The sequence below is a fragment of the Talpa occidentalis genome, unplaced genomic scaffold (genome assembly GCF_014898055.3).
Source record: "Talpa occidentalis isolate TD23 unplaced genomic scaffold, MPIMG_talOcc4v2.1 talOcc4.14, whole genome shotgun sequence".
NCBI lineage: Eukaryota > Metazoa > Chordata > Mammalia > Eulipotyphla > Talpidae > Talpa > Talpa occidentalis.
The window spans coordinates 43505810-43527518 of NW_023601433.1; the positions used below are offsets into that span (position 1 = coordinate 43505810).

Consider the following 21709-nt stretch of genomic DNA (forward strand, 5'->3'; position numbering starts at 1 on the left):
AGCAGAAGTCATAAGAAATAAGCAAACGAAACTTCAAAGAGTGACAAGTGCCTCCAAGTTGAGATGAAACACAAATATTTTTTATCTTTAGCAGAACCTAGCACAAAGAGGAGGCTTCCATACCACTGGGTAAGAAGAAATCAGTTAAATTTTGAATGATTTCTTAAAGGCCAGGTGGAAACTAGCATATATATAATTGGAAGAACAGGGGAGCTGAGACTACAGGAGGGTATGCACAAGCTTTCTCTCCTGAGCTTCCACCAAGTAGCTCACTAGAAGCACTAGGCCAGGGCAAGAGACAGAAGGAGACTTTCAGAGTAGCACAAGTTACTAGGAGATGATCAAGGGTTCCTGGGAGACGGGCATGACACCTATCCACGCATCCATCCCTGCTCTCATACAAAGCAAAACTCTAAGGCATTGGGCAGCAAACTCTCTTACTCTAATGCAAAGGGGAAAATAATCTGCTTCTGGGGAAGGAAGGAGAAAAATCAGCCCACTCTGGGATGAAGCTGGAAATTCCCCACTCCCAGAATATAGGCAAAGAATTTACTGCTACAAGAAGGTTAAAATGAAAAACAAAGAAATCCCCAAACCCAATTCTCAACCTGACTGACTCAATCCACCACTCCAATGGCCTGACACAAGAAGATGTCTGTGTCCATTTCTGGTCACTAATAACATATAACCCAATCTCGTCCATTCTTGTACAAAAAATATCCAGCATTCAATCAAACATTATAAGATAAACAAAACAGCTAGGGAAAAATCAATCCAGAAATAAAGCAATCAATACAACACAGAGACTACCAGAGGTTGGTTCTATCAGACAGGAGCTTTAAAAAAGCTGTGATTAAAATGTTAAGGCATCTAGTGAAGCGGGTGGACAAACATGCATAAACAGACGGGAAATGCAGCATAGAGATCTGCCTGGAACACTAGTCCATCAAAGGGATATTAAAATGATTACATAAACCTAAAGCATTCAAGAAACATGATGAGATTCTATTTTTCACATGATGTCCGCATTACAACATATGAAAGACACCTTAATCACTACAGCAACATACCGGTGCCAGACACAGCTTCCTTATAAAGGTCGGGATCCAGCTAGATTTTCACTGAAATATCCCCCATCTGTAGGAAGCTACTATCACATCATAGTGAAGCAGGGAGAGCTCTTATGTCTGCACCAAAAATAAATAGCTTACATGCCCTAATGTTCTGTTTCTTGATGTGGATTAAGCATGTTAATATTGTAAAAATAATTTATCTTTAAGTATATTCATATTGCAAGGGTAAATATCTTTTTTTTTAACTTTCATCAAGCTGTACATGTATAATTTATATTCATTTCATTATGGACATTTTATTTCAGAGAAATTTTTTTTGAAACAGCTCATTAAAATATTTCTAACCAGAATGTCTTTTGGTCTAATGGTAATTCATTTCACTTAAAAAAATAGTTAAAGCCATATGGGTTATACAACTCAATAGCTGCCTAGTCATTATCAGGTAAATTATTTGGATTACACAGTGGATTTGTGAACATTTAAGAATAAGGAATTCAAGTGCACATAAAAGACCTGGTAGCGAGTGTAATGGAAACACAAGCAGCAACAGGGTCTGGGAACACGAGGAGTGGATATAAAGACATGCTGTAACCTCACTTAAGTTCACAGAGTTCACAGAGATGGAGATCACTTTTAATGTGCAGGATAAATTATGCACCTATTTTATAGCCTGGACATGCACGCATGCAGAGACACGCTCTGAACTCACATGAATCATCGACACTCTGTGCACCCTGCTTAGCAGCTAGTAAAGCATGGTAAACAATACAATCCCTACAATTTATACAACAGTGTTCCAAATGGAATAAAGCCCCTCATACTTAAGTTCGAGGCTATTGGTGCTAACAGAGTAGGAGGGGAATAAAAGGAGTTATTAGTATCTGAACCATAGCTGATCTATGTGTTTTGGACATGAGGTCAGACCCCCCCACCCGACCTGGGATACCATCCTCTTCATTCTGGTCCTGACCTTCCACAGTCCCTCATTCTGTCCTCCAACCCCTGATAGGCTCCCCTTCTCCCTTTCTGGAGTCCTCAGATCAGACTCTCACAATCTGTAGCATCAAAAAGTAAATCCTTTTTTTCTACCCATTCTATTAAAAATATGGTTCTAATATTGTTTACTTTGCATTCATTTTTTTAAGATTTATTTATTAATGTATATAAGAACTGGGGTACAGGTCAGAGGTGCAGGGGGTAAGAAGATTCATCAGAGACAGAGTGGGGAACAGAACAGGCAGATCTACTGAAATACACTGTTGAGGGCAGCAGTGGGTGAGAAAGGAGAGGTCTGCTGTGCCATGTGGGTAGCTCTCTGGCCGGCCAGGGCTCAAACTCGTGTTGCAGTGGCCACAGATAGCTTCATAGTGCTGTGTTTAGCCCTTTGTGCCACCAGGGAGGCCCTACATTCATTTTTTTTTAAGATTATAGGCTGATAGAATATATTTTTTTCAAATGAGCTTCCACTCTGCACCTATAATTTTCTGAAGGCCATTCACACGGAGGACAGTATCCAAAATTACTGTTGACAGTAAGTTAGTTGGGCTATTTGGAATTAATTGAAGCATAGAAATTTAAATAAAGGGAAGCATGCAAGCATCAATTGTATTTTTTTCTTTTATAAAATTTTACAATTACCATGGATAAAATGTTCAAGGGAACCAATTTGTGCTTCACCATTCTTCTGCTTCCTTTGTCAACTTTGGGGGAGGACTAGTAGTCAAATGACATGATGACAAGGAATGACACAGAGGGTAATACACTAAGTCCCAGTTATGTTTATGTTGGTCTCTGTGTCTTGTCATTAAGTAAATGGCTAGAACGTGGGGTTTTCTTTAAACATACACTTCTTCAAAACTCCATGTGCACTAAATCATGTACCTAAATTGAAGTTTAAGTTGCAAAAACAGAAGAAAGGCAGCATTTCTTTAAAGGAAAAAAAAAAGGGAGAGCAGAAATGAGATGTGCTCCTCTTTACAAACATTTACATGTCCAAAACAAATGGGACAACTTTTGAGAGCTGTCCTGCTGCTCAGCACTTCAATGGAGCAACAGTGACAATGGCAATAAAGGAACCTGAGTCCTCGTTTTCTGTTCTGAGTAGCTCCTAGGTGGCCACTCTCCTTCAGAAAAAAACCTGATCCATCCAGGGAGTGATGTCTCTATAAGGAGAGTCCTCTTCCCTTCAACGACCTCCTTTTTTAAAAGAGAATTTTTAATTGAGGTATAACCCATATAGTAAAACACTTGACAGATTTTTATGTGCACAGATACCTTTTTTTTACATACATCTATGCTGCTACCTAGATACCCACACAGAATATTTTCCTCAAGCCCTTCCCAGTCCATGCACCTAAGTGTAGCCACTTTCTGACATTGTCATCAGATGAGTGTTGCCAGTTTTTCAGATTGATATAGATGAAATCATATATCTATATCTATATCTGTCACATGGTATATTGGGGGTAATTCTCTTTTTTGCAAGGTTTACAAACATCAACAGGACTCTGAGAACCACATAAAAATACAAGGGCTCTATGAATGAATTATTCAATACTCCTCACCTCAGCCTATTAACAGCCACAGTTTTCCAAGTAGGAAATGATAAGACCTCACAGCAGTGCGAGAGATAATCAAAGGGCACACCATAACTATCTTCCCCACAAGGTATCAAAGGAAACACCTGCAGCAATGAACACCAAGAACAACCAAGTGCTTCTCGCTCTGATAAGCTGCTTGCCTTGATAAGCTGCTTCAGGGACAACTCTGGTTATAAGCATCCGCCAATGATAAAGCATATTGCTCTATGTCTGGGGGTGGGCCATGGTGGGGCTTCCCTTACCCATAGTTCTCAAAGGGACAATGCCCATACTCTGTCCTCCAGCCCTTTCAAGTTTTCTATTATCTCTCTCATCTCCAAGAAGAGCTTCTGCCAGCACCATCTCTATAGAGCTGCTCACCACAAAGACCCACTCAGTTTCCTGGTGGCCACTACAGTGGTGTGATTTCTTTTTCAAGAAGCTTTCTAAATTTTTTTATTAATGTAACATTGCATTATAACATGATAAGCTTCTGGGCTGCATCATTATAAATCAACATAAGTTTATCACTCTAGGTCTAATTCTTCCAAAAGTCCAATCCTTCACACACATGTGACCCTTTGACCCAACTTAGCCACTCCTCTCCCTTTCCCTTATGGTAACCATTCATTTAGTTTTAGAGTCTGAAAGTTTATTTTGGCTATTTTGGCTTTATTGTGGCCATTCATTTGTGTTAGTTCTTCATGAATCACCTGTGAGCAAAATCATATGGTATTCAAAATCCTATAGTTGCTTTACAGAAATAATCCAGGGAAAATCAATATTAAGTCTGCCATTGTCCTTACTGCCCCCTAAAAAGTGTAACCCCAGGATCATATGTCCTGTGACTTCATAGAGATCCTCATTTTCCTTAAGGGTTGCGTTAGAACCTTAAATTGTTATTTTCAAGGCTTTGACATGTAAATATTGAATCTACCATGTTTTGGCATTTTAACATAATTAAAGAAGAGTTGGTCGGGCCTCCCTGGTGGCACAGGGGTTAAGACGCAACCTATGAAGCAATACGCAGCCACTGCAGCACAAGTTCGATTCCCGGCTGGCCAGAGAGAAACCCACATGGCGGGACAGACCTCTCCTGTCTCGCCCGCTGCTCCCCTCAGCAGTGTACTTCGGTCCATCTGCCTGTTCTGTTCCCTACTCTGTCTCTGGTGAATCCTCTCACCCTCCCATGCATCTCTGGCCTATACCCCAATTCTTGTATAAAAATAAATAAATCTTTAAAAAAAAAAAAAAGAAGAGTTGGTCAATATATTTTTTGGCCAATGTACCAACAAAGAATAAGAAAAAAGCAAGGATTTTCCCTCCCAGTGACTTAGTATCAAGAAGTCAAGTCACGGGCTTCGCCCACTGTAAACTGCTGAGGGCACATACATTGGGATCATCATCCAGAGAGCATGCAGGTTTTCTTGGCCTTTTTGTTTTCTTTGCTTTACCTCTAAATTTTATTTCATTTAGAGAATCAATGTTTCCTCATGTTCTAGATAAACCTTACATCCATTAAAATCTTATGGTGGTAGGGACTGAGGATATAATCTTATCAAATCCTTTCACTGACTATAGAACATAAGGGATGGCCAGGCTGGTTAAGAGTCAATAAAACCCACTTAGTAAGTGGAAGAACCAGGACTAGAATTTGGGAGCAGCTGAATGCTTGATTCTGTTTCCTTACCCTTGCGGAGGATTGCATCATCAGCCTATTCTTCACTCCTTTCTTGACACAAAGCTGAAATCAAGACGTCAGCCAGGTCTTGCTCTCATCTAGAGGTCCAAGTAGGGAAGGGTTTGCCTTTCTACTTGCATGGCTATCAGCAACAATCGGTTCCCTATGGTTGTAGAACTGAGAGTTTCAGGTTTTTGCAGGCTATTGGCCGAGGCCACCTCAACAATTAAAGGCTATGCAGGTCCCCCAACATAGACACTGTTTCATCCAGGCTGGCAAGAGAGAGAGGATATAAAACAAGTTTGCTGGCATGATGGAATCACATGTAGCACATCGTCACTGAAGTGACAGGCCATCTCTGGTACATTCTATTGGCCAGAAGCAACTCACAGGCCCCACCCACCCTCAAGGAGAGTGGCTGATTCAAGTGCTGAATATCAGAAATGGGGATTTCTGGAGATCACCTTGGAATTAGGCAGCCACAACTCTACAATCCTGAAATTCCACTCCTGAATGTATGTCCAAGAGAAATGAGAGCTAATATTCATCTACGACAACTGCAAGAATGCTCACAGCAGATTTACAAAGCAGCTGCTATCTCTCCTCCCTTGGTTTTAGCACCTTCGTGCACACTGCTTCCCCTGAAGAGTGCTTGAAATTCAAACCCCACTCTAGCCTTCCACCCAGTACTCTGTCTCTGACCTTGTGCATAGTTTATTCCAAAACCAATCAATTCTTCCTGCTCCCACGTCAAAGACTACTTGCTCTTTAATATACTGCGGCACTCTGCTTTCTACATTCCAAGGCTGATCCCAACAGCAGTGTCTCCCTTTTTCTTATTCTGAAAAAGTAGTTCTTCCCTGTTTAACACGGGAACACCCATAACAAAATGTTGCCTCCAATTCTCAGTATTCTCCTTGAGGTAAAAGTACCATTATCCCTGCGTAATCTCTTTATTACTCTGTGAGTTCCTGCAGTTACAAACAGCGATGATGAGGCCTTCCTTGGGATCGGCACGTGAATGTTCTGAGTTGCTAAAGGCAAACAGGATTCTTCCTAGTCCCTGAGTCCCAGAGCAAGGAAGGAAACTTGGCTTCACTTTGCTTCTTCCTCCTTTGCCAGCAGAGCAACCTTCTCCAGGTAGCAGTTTCTTTGGAAGCAGCCCTCAAAAGGGAGGTTCTTCCCTCTATGGCCGCAGCCTGATCCTGGAGAGCCAGGAGGAAAGACAGAGTGCACAAGTATAAATGAAAAGTGAGGAGAGATGTAAAATACAACAGGAGATGAGAGGCAGCATTCCAGAGACACCGCCCTGGAAACGCAACCTGCAGCATGGCTGAGATTAATGCTCTGCTACCTCTCACTTCTCAGGGAAGGCGAGTAGTCTCCAAATTCAAGCAGGTTTTATTTTATGGGGTTCCAAGTTAAACGAGGTAGAGAAGAAGGCTATAACTCTAAATCTCTTTAAAAAAATTAGGTTTCGTTCATCAAAAGAATCCTGGAACGTGAGACAAGTCCCACAGGGCAAAGAGCAAGTTCCTTTATTAATTTTATTTAAAAATTGTAAAACAATATAATGGACGATGGGTTGCTTAGCATTGAAATATAATCAACATGTTAGTTTCAGGTATATGCACAATGATTTGACCTCTGTGTATACCCATCATCCCCGTCAGTCTAGCTAACGTGCATCACCACAGTCACAACTTTTTCCTTGTGATGGGAATTTTAAGGTCTACTCTCCAGCAACCTTCAAATCTCAAAAAAAAAAAAGCATTATAGATGGTAAACGCCAGGCTGTACATTACATTCCCAGCACTTACTTATTTTAGAAATGGATGTTGGACCCCAGCAGGACGACCGACATACAGCAACAGCAAGGTGTACATGTTTACTGTACACAGCTGGATGAGCTCAGAAGTTAAGTGTACACCCATGACACTTTCATCACAATCTAGGTCCTAAAAAATGCACAGGTGTTGAGCATGTTGGAGGGATGTGGTATGGCCAGAGGTGGCCAAGGGAAACTGAAACAGATACTGCCTTTGTGTCTGAGTCAGCCTGAACTGCTTCAACAGAGCACATACACGGAGCACGACAGTTATTTCTCTACTTCTGGAGGCTGGGAGTCTGGCATCAGGGTGCCAGCAGGGTTGGGTTCTGGTGAGAACCCTCTGCAGGATGATGAGATCAGTCAGGCTCTCCCTGTGCCCTCATTTGGCATAAAAAGTGAGCCAGCTCTCCAGCCTCCTTTTACAAGGGCACAAATCCCATTCATGACAGCTCCACCTCATGACCCATTCAGGCCCCAAAGAACCCCTTAGGCCATCACATTGAGGTTTAGAATTTCAACACATGAATTTGGAAGGGACAGAAACATCCAGATCATACCCTACTAGCATGTCCTACCTGGGAGACAATGCAGAATTCAAGGGCCCCGGGAGCTGTTATCAGTGCTGCCTTTAAGACAGGAGCCTCCACTTTCCCTGAGGCCACTTGTCAGAGTTCACACAGTTCTCTCTACTTTTTGACTAAATTCTGACGCCATGTGTGCAAGATTTCAATGTAAAATAGAACCAGAGAGGGCCTTCCCGGTGGCGCAGCAGTTGAGCTCTGGGTTGCAAAGCTGCCCGCAGCCTCTGCAGCGCCGGTTCGAACCCCGGCGGCCGGCGAGGGTCCCACATGGCGCACAGACCTCTCCTGCCGCACCCGCTGCTCCCCTCAGCAGTGTACTTCGTCAGTCTGCCTGCTCTGCTCTCCGCTCTGACTCTGGTGAATTCTCTCACCCTCCCGCGCTTCTGACTGTACCCAGTGCTTGTATAAGTAAATAAATAAATCTAAAAAAAAAAAAGAAAGAACCAGAGGATATATAAAATAGATAATCTCATGCCTGCTTCCTAAGACAAACTCAAGAGACTGATCTCCAGCACTTACCTGATTTACAGAATACAGAACCTTATCTCCTGAGCAAGGAACACCCACCAAGAACCTCTCTCCATCCTTGACTGATGAATGTCCTGTGTGGACACTGGCCGGAAAAGTTCAACTCTTTGAACTTTTTGTCCATAAATACAACCTTCCCAAAGCCTTCAGGGAGCCTCCTGTGTCTACAGCACTGGTTCCTGAATGCAGCTCCACCTCTGCCTTCAAACAAACTCCATCTATGGCCCTTCATGGTTGTCTTGATTTAGCTATCTAGGTTGACAAATAACCCTAAACCAAATATAGAGTAGTTCCCTTTCAGATATGGGCTATGTTTTGTCATTGGCTGGAATAAAGACATTTTTATTTGAAAATATTCCCCTTTATGTGGATTATGACAAATGAGGTAAGTTAGAAGGAGAAAGACAAATGCCAATGGTGTCGCTTATAAGTGGAATATAGAGAAACTAAATAAAGGAACAGATAAAGCCAAATTTAAGAACTAACTCTTGAAAATTGACTACAGAGATGAGGACTGCAGAGGCGGGGAGGGAGAAGGTGGGGAAGAAGAGCAAGGTGGGAGGCAGCACAATGCACTAAGGTGGTGGAATATGGGTGCTGGGGTGGTAGGTGCACTATGGTGATAATACTTGGGGGGAGGAGGCCCTCTTCTCCCAAAATACAAACAACAATGTAAACCAACATTACCTCAATAAAACAATATTCCACTTTATAAAAAGATTGAGAAAACAGTTCAATAAACACACATATATCTATCATTTAGATTCCCCAAATTAAAATTGCATCCCATTTTTTATCTATTAGCTGTATTTATTTTTGTTGAACTATTTGAAAGTATATTACAGACCTGACACTTTATCCCTAAATAATTCAGTATCTCTTAAGAGTAAAGATATTCTCCTACATAATCATACTATCACCAGGCCCAAGAAAAATAACAATGGTCCATTAAATGATAAGCAGCAGTTCAAATTTTTCCAATTGCCTCTAAAATGTCTTTACACCCATGTGTGATTTTGTGATTCATTATAAGAAATACAAATTTTGTTTCTTTCTCGATTTCTAGCATAGTTTCTAAAAAGCGTGGAATTTACTAAGTGATAAATAAGAGCAATAATGGAAAATGGTATCTTTTGTTATTCATGAGAAACCTCTTTCAACCGCACTTGCGTTTATGTGAATGAGGAGACTTTTGCAAAGACCATAAGGATGGGGTGGTTGCCAAGGAAACCAACTGTGATTAAAAGGGTTAGACCTTTCAGTTCCAGGCCCCTCTCCTGGGAGGGGCAGAGGTCCAATCAGTAGCCAATGGCCAATGGTTTACACATCAGGCAAGCCAATGTAATGAAGTCTCCATAAAACCCAAGAGGACCCCCTACTGAGAGGGACAGCTTAAGAGACACACAGAGAAAGGGGTGGCTGGTGTACCCAGAGAGGGTATGAAAGCTACATAAGCCTTCCAGCATCACTTGTCCTATGCATTTTTCCATTGAACTGTTTTTAAGCTATGTCCTTTTATAATAAACTGATAATCTAGTAATCAACCATTTTCCTGAGTTCTGTGAGCCACTTTAGCAAATTAATCAGGCCCAAGAAAACTGTAGGAATCTTCCATTTATAGCCACTTGGGCAGAAGCACAGCTGACACCTGGATTTCTGACTTAGGACTGGCGTGTGAAGTGATGGTGGGCTCATTGGATGAAGCCCTTGCCTACCGGATCTGATGCAATCTCCAGGTAGAGAATGTCAGAATTGAGGCAAAGTGTAATGTTATAGACAGTGTCACAGAATTGTTTAATGTGAAATAAAACACCACTCTTTCAGCCCCTACACATGTCAACAGTGAAATACTACACAAAGAATATTGTGTGCAACATTAAAAAAAGAAAGGAAGGTGCAATTTTTCTTTACACTATGTGCCTCTCTCACACCTTTCCCTGAAAATGAGGCCTTGGGACCTGGAGCTCTAAGCCACTAGAAGATAACTGTTATCACTTCCTAGCTTCTAAGCAGGCATTAAGTGGCCAAGGGTGCCTGAGGCCTAAACCACCTTCCTTCCCTAAAGGAATCAAATCAACCAGAGAACAGCAGAGAAATCAGGCTCCTAGGGGTTGATTTAAGTGACCCTAAGCCATTTGCTGACTGTTAGGGAAACATCCATCCAAAGATGCCCAGACTTTCAAGCACAGCACAAAGAAAAGGTGGGGGTTGAGGAAAGAGGCAAGCAAGAGAGGAAGAAAGGAGTGAGATTGTCCCCCCAAACACAATCCTATCCTATATTTTAGCTCAGCCTCATCCCTGAGTCTTAGGTGCATCCACATCAAAGTGTCTCCAGGAACAACGATGGAAGGCAATGGCTGGATGGAAGTCCATTTCTTACCATTCTCAACATTATGCAAAGTAATGGTCATATTAATGAGGACATTTTGATTTTTACTAATAAATAAAAGATAGAGATGTCCCTTAAGGCAGCATTCTCTTCACATCAATATGAACTAGAAGGTTCCCTGACTCTGAAGATGAACAGCCAAGAGAACATCTTCAAAAGAGCATCTCTACAGACATGGGAATTGTGTCTTAAATGAATTGGAGAAATTTCACAAACAGAATGTACAGCAGTGTAGGAAAGAATAGGTAGACTTGGAAGGAAAGCCCCAACTCCTCTGAGTTCCAGCCCATTGCTATTTCCACAAGGCCTTTAGTTAAAGGAAGAAAAACATCTCATGCCAGCTTTCTTTAGAGCAGAGAGAAGCAGAATGCCTGCAGCATAAAACATCAGGGAAGAAATGTGCTGGGTTAGTTGCTTAATCTCATCAACCCAGTTAAAAATCTTTGTTGTTACACCATTTCATGAAAGAAGGAAAAGCGAGATATATCAAATCAACAAATTAGAACTGAGTTTAGCAGCAGCATTCAAGGTTCCATAGGAGAAGAAAAAGAAGTTCCCTGAGGCTTAATATTCTATCCTGCTGCTAATCGGTTGTTCACGATGCCCTATGATTAAAATATTATCCAATACCATGTAGAGTTTAGTGTAAGGCTGGTCAATGTTGATCTAAAATATTCACAGACATTTAGTTAAGAAAGCACAAAAAAAAAAAAAAAAAACCAAACATGGAGGATACCTGTGCGATGACCCCAGGACAAATATCGATAGGGATCTTCTTGTCTCCCCACTAGGTAATAGTCTAGGAAAGAGTAATTATACCATAGAAAATACATGTCTCTTGAAAATGAAGATATTTACTGCCCTATTTCATCCCCCTGCCAGGGGACAAGTAAATGCCATTTGATATCTGAATGAATGAATGAATGAATGAATGAGTAGACTAATGGATATATGGAGGAACATGTGCATAAGCTTTCATAGTAGATTCTGTTCTTTGACTCATTATTGATTTGTCAAATGAACCCCTTTGTAAGTAGTGTATGAAATTTCATGCAGTGGTTTTCTGAAGCCCTGTCTGGCCCATGTGCTTTTTAAGTGGGAGATGGTGGCAGTGGGATCTAGATGGAAAGGGTTCTTACTCCCCCTTCCAGCTACCATATTGACACTCCTCAGAGTATTCTGAGAGAATCACAAGATACTATATAGGTTACACATAGCAAAACACAATTACATATACACAAGTTCCAAGTTTTCCTAGGGTTTGAGGATAAAGTCAAAGTATATAAATTTTATTTACATGAACTGAAAACACACGCACTGCATAAAGATGATAAGCCTATGAAAGATTTTTATGCTGAATATTTAATAAAACCAAATGCTGACTTAATATTTTTTTAAAAGATTTATTTATTTATTTGTTTGTTTATACAAGCACTGGGTACAGTCAGAAGCACGGAAGGGTGAGAGAATTCACCAGAGCCAGAGCAGGGAACAGAACAGGCAGACTGACGAAGCACACTGCCGAGGGGAGCAGCGGGCGGCAGGAGAGGTCTGCGCGCCATGTGGGACCCTCACTTGGCAGCTGGGGATCAAACTGGCACTGCAGAGGCTACAGGCAGCTTCGCAGCCCAGCGCTCAACCACTGCGCCACTGGGGAGGACCTGACTTAATATTTAAAAGTTTAGGTATGATATATACAGTTGCTGAAGTGAGAAACTACACTTGAAACCTACACGGTGTTGTGAACTACTGTTACCTCGATAAAAAGAAAAAGAGAAAAAAGTCTGGATAAACCCTTGAAATCTATTGTTCTAGGTTTTCGTATTTAAATGGTCTTCAAACTATTTCAAAGGCCAATTCTTTTTAAAAATGTAAAGAGTAGGGGCATCAAGTTCTTCCAGGATATCACACACCAGCATGATGTGCTTCTCCATGAAAACTGCTTTGTTTTTCCTTTCTTTTCTTTTATTCATTTATTTATTTGACATTTGAAAACTGTTTCTTAAACTCCCACACATGAATGGCATGAGAAAGAGGCAGCAGGAAACCCCACTGTGTCATACCTGCAGTCATAATTATATTCATTTTTCAAAAGAAAAGAACATTTTAACTTACATTTATTGACAATGAGCAGACTCAATTTCTAATAAGAAAAATAGGGAAGCAAAGTCAACATTCATTAAGACATAACTTTCTTCCAACCCTTTGAATAAAGCTCTGGGGACGTGCCCAAATTTTTATTAACACTACATTGTCACAAAGTAGATGGTGAAGAGGAATAAAAATAATCTTCTAATAGATTCTTATCTAGTCAAGTCCTGTAGATGATCCATGGCAGATTGACAAGGAGAAAATTTAAATGTCACAGAAAACATTTGTCAAAACTAGAAACTATTCTGAGAAGTTACACTGACTCTCTCTATGCCTCAGGATTCCAAAACAGCCTCTGGCTTTCTATACAGCGAGTCACATGAGAGGAGCAATTTATTCCCTACAATCGCAAATACTGTCATAAATTAAGGCTGCCTCAAGCTACATGAGAGAAATGTGTGCCTATGTCCGAGGCAATTGCTCAAGGGCTTGTCACCATGGTTAACCAAAAGAATTTACCAGGTGCCTAATTATACAACTTCCTTCCTAGGATCTGCTATAAGATAAGGAAACAAATCAGTCTATTCCTCTGCTGATCCACACACACTCACCATTGAATTGAACCAAAAGACAGCATGTGGGAATAAGTGAGTCAGCCCCTGCCATGGGATAAGTAAACACTTTACTCACCTGGGGCCATCGGGCGTTCCCCTCTTTCAGAAGTCCTCTGGAGACGGAGGTTCTAGGACCTTCTTTAGCTTAGCTATCAGCAAGTGATTTCTTACTTCCTGTGGAAAATTCTTTGGTATATACATCCTTGTTTTGTATTACATGGGCCTGAGTAGAAATGGCTCAGATATCTTATTCCAACAAGAATCTGCAATGCAGGAACAAAGCCCAGCATCTGCTTATGTAGCAGCGCTGTCTCCTGGAGCCTGGGGTAACTGCCAAGGCTCTGAGTTGCTTTACCCACCTGCCTGATTCTTCTCTTTTTAGAGGCCAGTTTTCTCTACTTCTCTATCCACACAGAAACCAGGAGACCTCCTTCACCTCACCCCTCTACTCAAAAGATCACCCTAGACTAGACCACAAACTCCTGGATTTAATCTCAAATTTGAAGAGGGAGGTACTGGTTGAGTTAATTTAGTGAGGATGTGTGCAGGACAATAGGGATCCTGGAGTCCTGGGAAGACAGTCCCAAAGGTGTCAGATCCCACTGTTCTCACAGACATGTCTGAGGCTTGTTCGCCAATAAGTTTATTCTTGCCTGTAGCGCACGTTTTCAATTCCTATTGATCCATTTTCTCTTCTTGCCTGGGCCCTGTTCATTTTTTCCTATCTAAAGTGAGATTATCAAAATGAGACAAAAAACTGATATCATAAACTTCAGGAGTGTGACTCCTTGTGGGTGTTTTTAGCTGAGTTTTTGGAAACACCCAGGAGACTGAGAAATGCAGAATAATTCTGAAATGTCAATGCATAAGAGCCATTTGTGTGTGTGTGTGTGTGTGTGTGTGTGTAAATGGCTTTTCATCAAATTTAACAAATGTTACTGACTTAAGTGCCAGAGATACTCTGTAATCTGGGGGTCAAATCATCACAGTTCTATGTGCCAAGAGCCACACTGCAGGCTGGAGATACAATAATGAACCCTGCCTTTACACAGCTTTCCCATCAGAAAGTCTCAGCCCCACACTTAAACTAGGTATGACAATATGTTAGAAAAGTAACAACTCAACAGGAGCCCCTGGCAATGACTTCACCAGAGGTAACATGGTCAGGGAGAAGTGACACTGAGGCCTGGGTGAATAAGGTAACATGGGGTCTGGATGAGTAAGGTGACATGTGTCAGTGGCCCTCCCAATGACAAGTCAGATGACTAGAGCCTAACATACTGAAATTAGTTTCTGCTCACAGTCCAACTCATTTTTTATCTTCCTGTGTCACTGTGCTCCAGTCGAGTTCCTCCTAGTAAGGCTTGCGCACATGTCCATGCATATTCTGTTCCTTTGCCTGGAATACAAACCTCCCCTCTACCCACCTTCTGTGGCTTATTACTCATCTAGCTGCTGAACTGAACTCACATGATGAGAAAAAGCTCTCGAAGCACTCCAAGTTCATCTTTATCACACTATATTACAGCTTCAGACAATTTCACTTTCTCTCCCTCTAGTTTATGAGATTTGAAGGCAAGGACTGTGTCTTCCATCATGTAGCTCTATATTCTGGCACACAGTAAAGGCTCAAAAAGTTTGCTAAATGAGTAAATGATCACAAAGGAGCATCTACAGATGCCAGGCAAAGGGACAGATGCCTATACACATACATTCTTCCATTTAATCCTGATGAAAATCCTGAAAAGCAGTTGAATTAGCTCCATTTTATACATAAGAGAACAGAGTTGAGTACCTAGCCAGTGGTGACATTGCTATGAAGGGATGAAATTGGGGTGTGAATGCAATCCCCCCAATTCCATTTTCTCTGCTTCTCGACAACATTGTAGAAATGGAAGCTGTCACCTCCTTCCTTCAGGGTACCTTGCCAACATTCTGAAAAATGCTTACAGAGTTCAACAGTTCATACATATAGGAATTAGTTTCTTAATGCAGCTAGCCTGAATTTGTCCAGCTATAAAGGAAGGGACAAAGGCTCACTGAATTAGTGATAGGCCAGGCACTCTGTAAAGACACCCAGGGCAGACTTCTGAAGAACAGTGAGAAATCTCCTTGTCGTGGTCTCCTTTAAAGCCTGGAAGATTCTGCTTCCCTGAAGGTGAGAACATGTGCCCTTCACAACTAGACGCAAAGAGTTTATAATCCCTCTGTGATCTGAGTGTATTGCAGGCACTGTGTTGCCTTAAAATAGAATACTTCTGCATTTCAATTCTTTCAACTCTCAGAAAACTTTTTGCTAGATTGTTAGCATGTATTCCTATTCAGGAATATGAAACTAGGAAATGTTAAACTTGATGTTTGTGCCACCCCCCCCCCTCGCCACTGTCTAACTTAAAAAAAAAAATATTTTCAATCTAATATGTCATATGCCAAGCTCCATTCCAAAATTCATTTTTACAACCAAATTATAAATCTATTACAACTGGGTCATTTTTGAATTGCTGACCTGACCTTTACTATTTTGGGAGGTTCAAACAAAAATGGCTCACCATGAATTCAATTATACTATGAGCCGCTGCTCCAGTTAGCACTGGTGATGACGTCAGCAGCCTATACTCTTTGCCAATTGAAAGCACAAGGAGAGTAGGACGATAGCTCTTAGGTCCCTTCCCTTCAGACAACCATTCCATGCAACCCCTTTCTGACATTTGAAACCTGAAGGATCTTGAAATATGATTTCCTAGTAACCAAGTCAGTCATTGAGTGCCCTACGTTTTCTCAGCTTGAACTATAAAACCTCCATCAGATAAACTGATTTTTGCCTGACCCTCGCCTAGGTTCAAGTTGCCAATGGCAGGCTGGAGTGGGCTAGATAAGGCTAGTTGTTTGGGGACTAAACTAGCCCACCCTCCACTCTACAAATCTTTTAAAAGTAAACTCATCAGCATTTTAAAAAATCATTTTTATCTGAATATGTTCAGTATCAGCACCACAAAGTAGTAATAATTCTACTCAAAAGACAGTTGTACCTCATTTTAAGCAATGCGCTTCCTCCCCCGGCCCCCAAGCCAGCACTATTGCTAAAAAGTATCTTTACTTAGAAATATGTTTGAGCACTCACTATTTGACAACACCCTTCAGGGAAACCTTTGCAAAGTGAACCATCCTTGCTAAATGTAAACACATTTCATTTCCTAGATGCAGGCATTTGCTGAACTTTATTTCTTGATAAAGGCACAGCTGTACAGTGCGCCACATCTGCTATCACTTAGCTCTATATTCTGGTGCACAGTAAATGCCCCAATATATTTTGCTAAATGAATCAAAGGAAATAAAGAAAATCTATAAATCCTCCTTCATCCCTCATAACAGCCTCCGTCTAGGATCTCCCAGATACTCTCCTTACATGATGCCCAGGTCAGGGCCTAACCCTGGATGTCACATTCCTGTACTTCACCACTTCTCTTCCCTTCTGCAGCCGGCTCCTCCCCAACTGGTGTCTACACCAGAGAAATGAAAAAGAAAAGAGGAAGCAGAAGCAGAAGAGGTTCCAGTGGGTCATTTCTCTTCTGCTGTGGTAAAAGGTGGGAGGGAAAAGAAAGTCATTAAGGGAAACTATCCAATTTGTTCTGAATTCTGAAGCACTTTCTCCAAGGCATCAATTTATGGTGAGTGGGTGGGGAATCATATTAGTCACATATGCAACAGGTTCTTTCAGAGGGCTGTTTATTCTAACCCAGATTGTTATAAAAGTGTAAAAAGTACTCCAGGGGGCCTCCCCGGTGGCGCAGCGGTTGACGCTGGGTTGTGAAGCTGCCCGCGGCCTCTGCAGCGCCGGTTCGATCCCCGGCTGCTCCCTGGCCACCGGAGGAGGGTCCCCCATGGCGCACAGACCTCTCCTGCCGCCTGTTGCTCCCCTCAGCAGTGTACTTCGGTCCTTCTGCCTGCTCTGCTCCCCGCTCTGGCTCTGGTGAATTCTCTCACCCTCCCGCGCTTCTGACTGTACCCAGTGCATGTATAAACAAAACAAACAAACAAACAAACAAATAAATAAATAAATAAAACATGCCTCTATTAAAAAAAAAAAAGTACTCCAGGAAAGACAAAGGGAGATGGTCAGGAATTCTGGAGGCAGGTCCTATAGGTTAGCGCTACAGAAAAGAGTTCACTTGAAGCATAAATTTAGGACTAGGGTAAATGAAGGATTCTCATCCTGGGGTACACTTCCTGGGGACATTTGGCGTTGTCTGGAAACATGTTTGAATGTCACAACCCAAAGGAGGCAGGGTGAGGAGGTGGCATGTTAGATAGCAGTAGAAGCTATGGGTGCTGCTAAATATCCTACAATCATAGCATTGCCCCACAATAAAGAGTTATTTAGTACAAAATGTCAATAGTGCTGAGGTTGAGAAACCCTGGACCAAACCAAAGCTTGCTATCAAGAATTCTGGTCTCGTCTATGATTCTCAAAGCCAAGGATGCCATTAATGATGAAAGAACAAGGAAGAAGTGAAGCAATTCCAAACTAACAGAAAGCCAGCATAGAATTAAATGGTACAAATCATTACAGAAACATATGCTTAAATTTTCTCTTTCCCTCCCAAAGGTCAATGTTTTAAGCTGCATCCAATTACTCATTCAACAAATACTTACTGAGCAACTACTATCGATACATGCTTTCTGGGCTCTGTAAATATACTCCCAGCCAGGAATCCCAGAAATCTCCAGGAATACTGCCCAGCAGTCCAGAAACATGGACTGTGGAGCTAGGTGGACTTCAGCCCCCGAAAAGAGGAACCAACGTTTCTACCTATTTGTTTATAGTTTAGTACTCAGTTAGGTGTTTCACATAAAGCATCCCTCCAAGACCCAGGAGCCTTTTAGATTTTTTAAAAACAATTGCTTATCTCTTGTCTAGGGTGAAACTTTTTAATATCAATGATTGGATTGAGAATATTGAGCAAAGGTCACTTCTACCCTGTAGAAGCATAGAAGTTCACAGTGACCTCCTTCATATCAATGATCCAAAACCAAGAGAGTAAAAGTGAATACTTGGTCATTCAAGTAAGTCCTGCTGCTACAAAGGCAGCTAACTTTTACCCTCAAATCATTTAGAAACTCTCATGGGCTACTTCTTCAGTGGGGACATAGATAAGCTACTTGGGAGGTGACTGAAATGTGACTTGATAATGTCAAGGATGAAGCTTGGAGCATCCCATAACTTGCCCTGGGGATGATGAGAATATTTTGTTCTCATCTCTCCCAGTTTGTTGAGTGTGATTATTAACCAAAAAATAAAATATCTGATACCTTTAACAAATAAGCCTCGTTATTAATTTTTTCTACTTCCATAGAAATGGCAAGCCATCACATCACTGCCCTAAAATGTCTCTGACTTTATTCATAAAACATTAGCTTCTCTAAATTTGAACTTAAAATCCAATTAATTCATCAAAATGTCAGTTATCTCCTAAAGCATTTTAGTAAAAAATGGTAGGATCCTGGAGTAAAGTATCAACAATAAGGACAGTGGAATGTGCTGATTTTATTCACATCACAATGGCCACTGCTGCCTGTCTGTTAATATTTATTCCTTCAATGAAGCCCCAGAGAGAGGGTTCTAAGAATACCATTGGTGGCAAAGGGACTCATTTTCCATATGGCTGTTCCCCCACTTTAATGATACAGTATGCTTGTACCAAACACCCTCAACTCTGTTAAAGCATGCCACCAGCTCTAACGTCACAAACCTTGGTGATAATCTCTGCAAAGCACACAGGGTCAATCACAAAAAGAAATACAAAGACCAAAGACACACTTTGTGATGACTTCAGGGGCTAAACAGAGTACTCCGTGACGACTAATTTGTACCACTGTCTTTAGTTATCAACAGCAGAGGATTAGAAAAAAATTGCAAATTTCAACAGAAAGCAGATATGGAGTGGCCTATCCTTATCCATAAGAGAAATGGTTTCTAATAGGTTTTCATTCTTGTTATTCCATGACTAGTATTTTCCATCTGGAAAGTCTAGAACTTGGTCCCTTGTCTGTGATCCAAAGACTATTTATCAGCTACATTTTAGCAGCAGAAGCAGAAGATTGGAGAAGACACAACCTTTTAAGGGTTTACAGAGAGTGAAATGCAATCACCACAGTTCTTTAGAAACAAGTAAAGGTATGAAAACAAAACATGAAAATCCTATGTTTCTTCCTGCAAATAACTCAAAGTAACCAGCTAACTGCAAATATACCACTGACCTTTCGCTTGGTATCAAGGGTTTTAGAAAAAAACTAAAGAGAAACATATTTTTAGAGCCCAATATGATTAAATTACAAAAACCTGACTTTCCCCCTAAAGACCAATAAAGCATGTTCCAATTTCAAGCAATGAAAGGTAAACACATATCTCAAAACCATTAAACTGTTAGACTTTATTACAATGGAATAAAGGCAATACCCATTTCTTACACTGGCTGAGGTTGTAAATGGCAACCTCTTCCCCATGTCAAAAGATAGTGATGGAACGTCCTAATTACAGTTACAATTATAGGTATCCAGGGTGTCATGGCCAGCTTCTCCCTTCCAAAGTGAGAGAAAGACATGTCCACCAAATAGATGTGTCCACACAGGTAATGTGTGTATACCTGATAACAGCATTGCCAAAGCCATCAACTGGGGCCTACTGGCAAAGCAAAGTTTCAGCTGCTCCAACTGGCACCAACCATCTCTCAGGGACCAAATGGCAATATCTAGAATGAACTGAAGAAAGCCCCTACCCTGTGGACAGATAAAGACCTAGGGCAAGGAGAATGGGATCTAAAAATGCTGGCCCCAAGAATTGCCCTTCACCATCCAGGCCTAGGAGACACAGTAAGAGTTAAAATCCATGCTGGCTAAGTCTGCAGTCTCTAACTGAGCCAGCTGAGCCCTGATGTGAGCCGAGTAACACTTTCAGATCCGCAAGGAAGCAACACAGCAGGATCCCTTGACTTTCCAGACTGTCTCTTACATAGTGACACAGCTCAGGAGCAAGGGGATACCCCAGAGAGGTGTGTGGGAGGGACAGGGGCTGTAAGGGAATGAACCAGAAATTCCCAAAGGTCCGGAAGAACTCTGTCACAGGGCCTCCTTCCCCATGTACCCAGGTCTGTATCTGCGGGCAGAATAAGGGGATACATGCTTCCCTGGGTGCGTGGCCCAAGGTTGCTGTGACAACCACAAGGGAGGCTGACTGGTGGAGGAGGGAAATGAGATGAGGGGTCTTACTTTTGTAGCTCGCTGCCCAGGGCTGGTAGCCGTAGTAGCCCGTGATGCGCAAGATCCGCTCCTCGATGGACGTGAGCCCCACGGGCCCGCTGGTGAGGTCCTCCACGGAGCGTGACCATTTCAGATCCTCCTTAATCGCCTCATCCACCACCAAGTACTTTAGCTGCCGGAGCTGGGGGCTGATGTCTGATAGTCTCCGGGGGCTGACGTCCGGTGACCTCCTCATGGCACTAAGTCCGCGGGCAAGTGGCCGGGGAAGGGGAGCGAGGACAGAGAACGGAGGGATTTGGTGAGCAGCAGATCCCCTGACGAGCAGGGGCGCGGCCCAGACTCTCCAAGGGCAGGTGCTACTGCGGGGTCGGTGTTTCTTCCCTGCCGCCGCCCGCCACCCACGCAGCTCCCCTGGCAGCCCGGGCGTCGGGTCCCGTCTCCGGCGCCCGATCCTGGGTGCCTTGGGCAGTGCAGGTTGGAGCGAGTGGCAAGGCAGAGGATGCATTAAACTTCCAGAGCAGCCCACCGCGCGCGCTGTCCCTTCCGAGCCCCAGTCTGCCGGTGTCCGGCTGCAAAGGGCCACCCCGGCGTTCCGCCCTCCAGCCCGCTTGCGCACCCACGCCCGGGGAGCTACTCACATGGTGATGCTTTTGCCCCTGGGTGCGCCGCCGGGAAACTCTCGGATCCCCATAGGCAACGGCAGAGTGGGGCCGGGAGCTCCCAGACTTGAGGCGGAGGGGCCACGGGCCCGGGCAGCCTGCAGTCGCGACGCGGGGAAAGGTGGGCGCGCAGCCCGCCGAGGGTCCGCTAGGCACCGGCCGCTCGGTGCCGCCTGTGCGCGCCCGCGTGGGTCGCCCCCGAGCGGCTCCGCGGCGAGCGGCGCAACACGGGCGCGGCAGCCGAGCCCGGCTCCAGCCGGTCCGTGGCGCTCGCTGCAGCGAGCGGGCGGCAGGGGCAGTGCGGGCGCCGCGCCTCTTGCTGGTCGCTGTCCGCGCCGCCGCGGTCCCCAACACTCCGCGGGCGCGGGATCCTGGAATCCGGCTGAACACTGCGTGCGGGGTGCGCTCTCGAGGCACCTGGGCGAG

General features: G+C 43.0%; 1 protein-coding gene across 1 annotated transcript in view; it reads right to left on the bottom strand.

Annotated features, from left to right (window-relative positions):
- Window positions 1-21450, bottom strand: part of SLC35F3 (solute carrier family 35 member F3) — a 341959-nt gene extending 320509 nt beyond the window's left edge. The window contains exons 1-2 of the mRNA XM_054694987.1: window positions 21263-21450; window positions 20634-20863 (exon numbers count right to left, since the gene is read on the bottom strand). Coding sequence (XP_054550962.1) covers window positions 20634-20863; window positions 21263-21315 — 283 coding nt within the window. The 5' untranslated portion in view covers window positions 21316-21450. The remainder of the gene's footprint in view (window positions 1-20633; window positions 20864-21262) is intronic.
- Between the last annotated feature and the right edge of the window lie 259 nt (window positions 21451-21709).